The sequence below is a fragment of the Echinops telfairi genome, unplaced genomic scaffold (genome assembly GCF_000313985.2).
Source record: "Echinops telfairi isolate 266 unplaced genomic scaffold, ASM31398v2 ScPeMD7_1;HRSCAF=3_0, whole genome shotgun sequence".
Taxonomy (NCBI): domain Eukaryota; kingdom Metazoa; phylum Chordata; class Mammalia; order Afrosoricida; family Tenrecidae; genus Echinops; species Echinops telfairi.
Genome location: NW_022103896.1, coordinates 3,068,459 through 3,076,056, shown reverse-complemented (window position 1 = coordinate 3,076,056; position 7,598 = coordinate 3,068,459). Strand labels below are relative to the sequence as shown.

Below are 7,598 nucleotides of genomic sequence, written 5' to 3'. Positions count from 1 at the left end.
GCTGGGGAAGCAGGGTCACCAGGGACCCGATCCCAGGGACACTGGCCGGTCAGGCCTCCGCCCCTCCCTACAGTCTCAGCCCTCAGGCACGTGAGGCGGTATAGTGGGGAGTGACCTTGAGTCCAGAGCCCTAGGGCCAGCATCACAAGTGACCTTGGATGGAGGACAGAGGTTGGAGATCCTGTGCTTAGCACCTCTGACCTCCTCCCACCCGACTCCCAGTGGGGCTAGGTAGGGCAAGGGTCAGCAAGCTGCCACAGCTCACCAGGGTTGGAGGCATGGGACCCTCCCGTGGACCCACTCTCCTTGCTGGGCTAAAGGTCCCTGCACGGCTGACCCCAGAGCCAGGTCCTGGTGGCGGTGAGAGGCAGGTGTGGGGCAGTTAGACGGAATGAGAGGAGGTGGTAGTCCTGAAGGGGCCTGGGGCCGGAAAGCTAATTGGGAGGGGTGCCCAGCCCCCAGGGAAGGTGCTGGTGCTGGATACCAGGGTTGTTGGGCCTGGGCTGGCTCCATTGAAATGTGCCTAGCGTGGCCCACAAGGACATTGGGAAACTGGCTCTTCCAGCTAATTAATGCCTCTGAGGCCTGTGATTAGGCTCCGAGCAGGGTCTGCTTTCCAAAAGACACGTGCCACCTGTTTGAACAGGGGCAGAGAGCTGTGGCTGAGTGCCTGGGCACCAAGGGCCCCTACCCCAATCAGGTCCAGGGCTCCCCAACCAGCCACTCTGTCTCCACAGTGGGGTCCAGGCACAGCAGAACTAGGGTGGGGGGTGGGGCTGATGTGCACAAAGCTGACACCTGAGGGCCTCTGAGTGCCCCTTAGGGTGGCCATGGGGTGCTAGGGCTGCTGAACACCCCCTCTTACAAAGAGAGGTCCACTGGACTCCCAGTGACATCCCCCCTCCAGGACAGAGTAGCACTGCACCCTGCTCACAGAGGCAGCCTGCCTCCTCCTCCTCCTCCTCCTGAGAAGCGGCTGGGGGCCTGAACCTAGGGTTGGCAGCCTGGTGCTTAACCACCTCGCCACCAAAGACAGCAGTTGGTGGGGTGAGAGCCCCAGGGCAGACAGAGTGCCTGGAAGGGCCCCAGGCTTGTGAGGGGCTCCCAGATGTTCAGAGGTCCATGGGTGCCCCCTGCCACCACCCCCATCCCCCACTGCCGCACAATCCCTGCCCCCCCCACCCCCCAGCAGCTTGCACACAATCCCAGACAGACATGCCTCAGTCCTGGGGGGCCAGACCTCACCCCACAGACAACCCAACCGCTGTCTCTTAGCCTAGGAGCTTCTGGGTGCTGCCACCACGGGAGGTGTGTGTGTGTGTGTGTGTGTGTGTGCATAGGGGCCCCGGTGCCCAGGCCCTCCTCAGCTGTCCCCCAGATGGGCGCCCAGGGCAGTCTGCCAGGGCATTGCTGTGCACCACCCCCCACCCCCCTGATACCCTAACCCAGAGATGGGAGCCTAGGGCAGCTGCCATGGTGTCAAAGCTTCACCCCCACTGGTACCCTCCCCACGGTCTTGTAAGCAGTGAGGCAGAGAGGGTTCGGCTCTGAACTGCGCCTTCCAGAATCTGTAGGTGGTCACACCAGGTGCCCAAGCCTTATTTTAGCGCAACAAGCGCTCACTGGCAGCCTTTTCCAGGTTTTAAAAGCTGCCAGCGCGGCCAGGGGAAGTAAGTGTGAGGGAGATGTGGGGCCGGCTCAGGGAGAGGGAGTCTGCAGCCAGGGCTGGGAGGGGGCCAGGCAAGGAGGTGACCAGCCGGCCCTTAACGCACAGAAAATATCTTTTTCCAACAGCACAAATTGTGATGACACACGTGGACTTCTCTGGCTGGAACACAGAAATGAAACAGGCGGCATCTGCAGGGAGGCACAACGGAGAAGCTCGGTATCCACAGAGAAAACCAGGCCAGTGGCCGACTGTGGGATGGACCATCAGTTGTTCATCTGTAAGTTCAGGTTGAAGCTGAGAAAATTAAAGCAAGTCCCCGAGACCCAAAATAGGACCTAACCCACTTGAGTTTTGAGAGAGCATCTCAAGAACAGATTTGATGCATTGAACTCTGTGGCAGGGACAGCACCTCCTGTCACCTTGAGGGAAGGGGCGGAGTCTAGCCTGTCAATCAGGTCATAGCCAGTGAAGCCTCTATGTGGGCGTGGCCTTCTCCTGAGGATTCTGGGAACTCCAGTCTTCCTCCCTGGCTGGAGGTGGAACCCACTTGCTTGTCTTCCTGCTGACAAGACACATGGAGCCATGCTGATGGAGCCAGAGCCCTGATGCTGGAGGAGCCATATGGAGACCCATGCCAGTGCTGAGATGCTTCCACCACCATTGGATCCATAAGACTTTCCACCCACTGGCCTGTGATCTTTCTTCCTGTATTCGGCATCGTTGCATGTGGCTGTGTGAGTCTGAAGAAGAATTTATAGACTGGTATCGGACATATGGGCAAATATCGGACTGATGGACTTGATCTGGACTGGGGCAGGGATGTTGTCTTAATATGCAACTACTCTTGGATAGAAAACTTCTCTTATGCACACATGAGCGTCCATGGATTTGGTCAGCCTGGACTGACACAAGCACTAATGGCAGAAGACCTGATGAGCCCTGGAGGCACACCAGGACCATCATTCATGAAGAATGCAAAGGTCGCTAATGAGTCAGGAAAGAAAGAAAGATCAGCATGGTTGACACAAGAGACCCTGAAACGTGCTCTCCGTCGCAGAGTAGCTAGAGCAAATGAAGGAGGCCGCAGTCAAAGGGCTGGATGGGAAAGCCCAAAGCGCAGCTCGAGAAGACAAAGCCCAAAGCGCAGCTCGAGAAGACAAAGCCAGTAGGCTACGATCATGAAGGGTGCGGAAGACCTCGAGGTAGAAAGCCAAGAGGGAAGAGCCCGCTCGTTGTCTCTTAAGCTGAGAGAATTCAAGGAAAAAATTCAAGCCTGAATTTTCTATATTGAAAGGTTCTATGGTGAAAATACTGAATGATGCAGGCAGCAGGCAAAAGTGGGGCTCTGGGAGAGAACTGGAACTTAGCCCAAACTGTCCCGGAGTCCTTCTGGCAGTTTGATGGTGCACGCTCATGGGCTGGAGACTCAGTCGTCCCCTCCCCAGAGGCTGACGGCCTCCTTGGGGCTTCAAGGACATAGGATGAAGCATGGAGCTAACACAGTGGCATGGCCCACCAGCTTCTCACAGTGACACCCCCTCCCAAGACTCAGTGCTGGGAGGGTTAGCTGGCAATCCAGCCATGCCTGGCTGGCACAAGACTCCCAGTGTCTAGAATGGGCAGAGGCCCAGGGGTAAGACGCAAGCAAAGCTGGCCGGACAGAAGGTGCGGTCATGCAGCAGTGGAGAGGACAGCGGCCAGTGGGTGGGCTGCCAGCGCGTGGGGTCCACCAGGCGGCTGTGAAGTATGATGAGACTGCTGGAGAGGGCAGCCATGTGTGGCCACCACAGATGGCCCCAGGGCACTCACTCGGCTCCAGTTCCCTGGGCACACACTGCAGATGCAACCCTGGTGCCGGATATAGGGACACAGAAGGTGAGGAGGACTTGTTACAATGCCCTGCGATCAGGGTTAGGGGCACAGCAGCACTCGAGGGAGGCCTGGCTCCAGCCCACATGACTCAGACTCACTGGGGCTGCAGGGGCAACGGGGAGCCAGTCAACAGTAGGGAGGCTAGGGAAGTACAGTGGGCCCTGGTCCAATATGACTGGTGTCCTTAGAAGGAGAACAGGGACACAGAGGGACAGGCAAAAGACTGCCACGTGACGACGGGGGTGGGGGGTGGAGGGTGGGGGTGATGCATCTCCAAGCCAGGGAACACAGAGAGACTGGGGCAGTGGCTAGTCAGGCTACGCTGCATGCATCCTGTCTCCTGGCTCTCAGGGCAGGACCTGGTGAGAGTCTGTCTGGCTGAGGGGCCAGCAGGCCCCGGGGGCTCTCCTGAAGCCAAGCTCCGCCCTCTGGGTGGCAGAGCTATAGAGGGACATACTGTCGGTGCCAGTCCCCAGTAGGCTGTGGTCCCGCAGCTCCAGGTCACAGGCTTGGCGAGCTCAGAGGACTGACCGCTCCAGGTCACACAGACTGGCTTTCCCAGGGCCTCCCTTAAACTGGAGCTGGTGGCTCCCTAACCTGGGTGCCCCTTACCCCACCTTGCAAGCTGCTGAGTTGGGATGCTGCGGGGAGGCGGCCAGGCCACGTGCTCCTTGGTCTGCTCAGCCATGGAACGAACCAGGGGTCCAGGCTGGCGCCCAGAGCCCCGGCCTCTTTGCAGTTACTCCCCGGTGCAGCGTGACCACAAAGACGCTCTAGGCTTGAGTTTCTCTGAGCCCTGACAGGGCTCTCAGCTTCTGGGGTTGATGCAGTGAGGGGATGAAACAGGCCATGTCTCCACTACAGGAGGACGAGGGGCCTCCAGGCATAGAGGCCGCCAGATGGCCTGTGGCCCTTCTCTCTGACCCCCACGTACCTGTTACTGCCAAGCCCTCCCATCTAGGGCCCAAGGGGCTACAGGACCCCCAGAGACCCAGCCTCCTGGGAGACAGTGGCCCGAGGGTTAAACAAGAAAGCAAAGGTTCTATCTTGTAGAGAATCAAACTGAAGAAAGACAAAAATCCCCGCCACCTATTTTTAGCTGCTGCTGATCTAGAAATTCACTTTCTGACTTTGGGGTGGAACAGCCCTGAGACGCTGACACAGGCTGGGTTCTGAGGCCCGAGCTCAGCAGACAGTGCTACGGATGTTGCCAGGGCCGACAGGCTGGGTAACCTGGGCGCCCTGCGCCCCCCCACTGGGCCCTGGGGTCCCTCGGGGCCCGTGGGGCTCAGGTCCACGGGGTGAGTAGGACACTAGCCTAGCCGGCCTGCTTGCTGGACTCCGACACCCCCCCAGAGGGGGCTCCAGAAGGCTGGCGGGACATTCCGTGATCTGTCCGTTCTGTTTTTCTATGTGAAGCCCCCCTGGTGGCGTAGGGGTTAGGGTTGGGCTGCCATCTGCAAGGTGGGCAGTTGGAAACCACCAGCGGCTCCGCAGGAAGAAGACGGGCCTTTCTGCTCCCGCGCGGTGACGGTCTGGAAACCCGGGGACAGCTCTCCTTTGTCCTCCTCACTGTACCTTCTCATCAGCTCGAGGCACCGAGCTCGGTCTGGGTTTGAAAGCATGGTGAGAAGAGCCCGTGATCTTCCCACCCCAGTTTTCCTTGAGCCTTGTGAAGCCCCCTTTCCCAGGAAAATGCCAAACCACCCACAGCAGAGCCACCGGCTCTCCGTGGATGAGGTGGGCCCTGCCCCTGCTGCTTGCTGGCTGGGAGGCCCCTGGGGACACTAGAGAAGCCCCCTGCCTGGGAGCGGGAGCTCAGCCCTGCTCTGGGATGGCCGGGGGCTGGGCCACCGCAGGTGGGAGGGGTGCTAGCGTACCTTCCTCGTGTCCTGGTTCTGACTGCTGCGCTGTGGGCGGGGGAGGAGACGCCTGATCGGGAGGAAAACACCCCAAGGAGTTTGGGGACACTGGGCCAGACGCTGTTCTGAAATGGCTCGATGAAGAAGAGAAAGCCTTCTCCAGACGGTACTTGGGTCTTTTCTGCAGCTCTGCAAACGATCCGTGTTCACATCCGCGTGTAGGTGGCCCAAGGCAGCTCGGAAATGGGGGAAGGGTCTTTGGAGTTATTTCACAAAGGCCAATCAACTAACTGCTTTATCCAAGAGCATCCCCTTCCCCCCAGCACACATGATTCTCAAAGGTTTAAAATACAGATGGACAAAGGGCCAGCCAGACAAACAAGAAGGTAGCATGCCCGCCCTGCTCAGGCCAGACAAGGGTGACACCTGGGTCAAGCACATGTGACAGAGGCTGGGTAAGTGGACAAGACTCGACCTCGTACAACAGAGCAACAGAGATGCAAGTGTGAATCCTTACACGCCTGGGGGAGGGTGGTACGTTGGGATCTACCCAATCCCTCCAACGGATCACAGCCTCTGAACCGCACACGTCACAGGTGGACGGACACACAGCTGCCGTGATCGTAATTCGCCACTCAGAGTCCCCAAGAGAGGCGCAGGTAAGGTGGTTTCAGACCTACACAATCTAAGTAATAAGGTAGAACAAACTGGTATGTTTGCAACTCACTCTCCACCCGGCTGACCAGGACTGACCGGCCTCCCTCCACCCGGCCGGACCAGCGGAGCGCAGGAGTGCTGACTGACACTTGGAGAGGAGCAGTTCTTTTTTTGTGGGGAGGGGAAGCCTGAGCTGGTGCCGTTGCTAAGTTACTGGGAGAGAGGAGAGGGTCAGCATGCATCACAGGGGCTCTGGGCACCTTGAGGCAGCTTGCGGCCCTGCCGGGTACGGAGGGGGTGCTGGCTCTCCAGACACACACACACACACACACACACACACACACACACACACCGCCCCCACGCTCCAGGACCCTGAAACTCAGCAGGGGTCCTCACCCCCAGCCCCTGCTGACCATCACCCAGTCCTGACAGCCCTCACTAGGAGGGGTCGGGCAGCGAGGATTCTGGGTAGAGGACCTGATACTACCTCTCAAGGACTTCTCGGATAAAATGACCAGGAAGAGCTAGACATTGATGACCCATTGTCCGACCTGACCCAACACAGACCACCATGAAGCAGGAAGGCGGCCCCTTCCCCATGGCGCCTGGCTGGCTGGGTTCTCAGTCACTGCGCCTAAGGAAGGCACCAGCCGAGTCAGCATCCTTGGTGTGACAGAAGCAGGCGCTCAAACTCTGCAGTGTCCAGTGACCACCGGCCTACACTCCTTTCTGCTGTGTGTGTGGAGGGGGGGGGAGGAGGATACTCCACACACAAGAGCTCACTCCACCGCAGCTAACAGTGACTAACGAGTTCAATCAGGGCGGCCTCTGTGGGACTGAATGAGAAGCCGCGGATGCCCATGCCAGAGAACCAGGCAGAGACGGGAAGGCAGCCCCCCAACGGCCCGACCTCCCATAGGCCTGGGCAGGACATACCCCTCCTGGAAAGGCGGCTGGCCAAGGCCACTGCTCCTGGAGGCATCCCTCCCAGCTCGCCGCCAGACAGGACAAACTTGCTGCATGGACAGATGGTCATCTGCGCCAACCCGCGCCAGGTTGCAGCTGTGGCCTGTCACCTCGATAGCCCAGGACTGCGCCCCACATGGCCCTGCCCCCCCCCATGGCCTGTGCCCCTGCTCGAGGTCTGCACCCCTGTACTCACCCCACTGCAAGGGTGCCAGCTGCAGGTGCTCCAGGACCAGCTGGCTGCGGAGGCCCTCCACGCTGGCCTCTCCGTGCCGCTTCAGGGACAGGTGGACCTCAGTCAAGGAAAACTGGCCTTCTTCAGAGCCTGCGAGGGTCCCAGGGTGCCCCTAAGTGTATGTCGGTGACCTCGCCCTGTCCCTGTGGGTGGCACAGCGGGGAGGGGGGAGGAATCCTAAACCTCATCACTGGGGGTGGGGAGAAGGTGAGATAAAGAGATAAGTGCACAGAGACCCAGAGGCACTGCCAGGGCTACCCACCAGGAAAGCCCCCCAGTCCCAACCTTACACTTACTGCTCAAAACTCAGTTTAATGTTCACCATCTAATAATCACT

General features: G+C 59.3%; 1 protein-coding gene across 1 annotated transcript in view; it reads right to left on the bottom strand.

Moving 5' to 3' along the window:
• Positions 1-7,598, bottom strand: part of TRAPPC9 (trafficking protein particle complex subunit 9) — a 313,018-nt gene that overhangs the window by 32,940 nt on the left and 272,480 nt on the right. Inside the window, exon 19 of the mRNA XM_045286911.1 lies at positions 7,223-7,313. Within this exon, the coding sequence (XP_045142846.1) occupies positions 7,223-7,313 (91 nt within the window). The remainder of the gene's footprint in view (positions 1-7,222; positions 7,314-7,598) is intronic.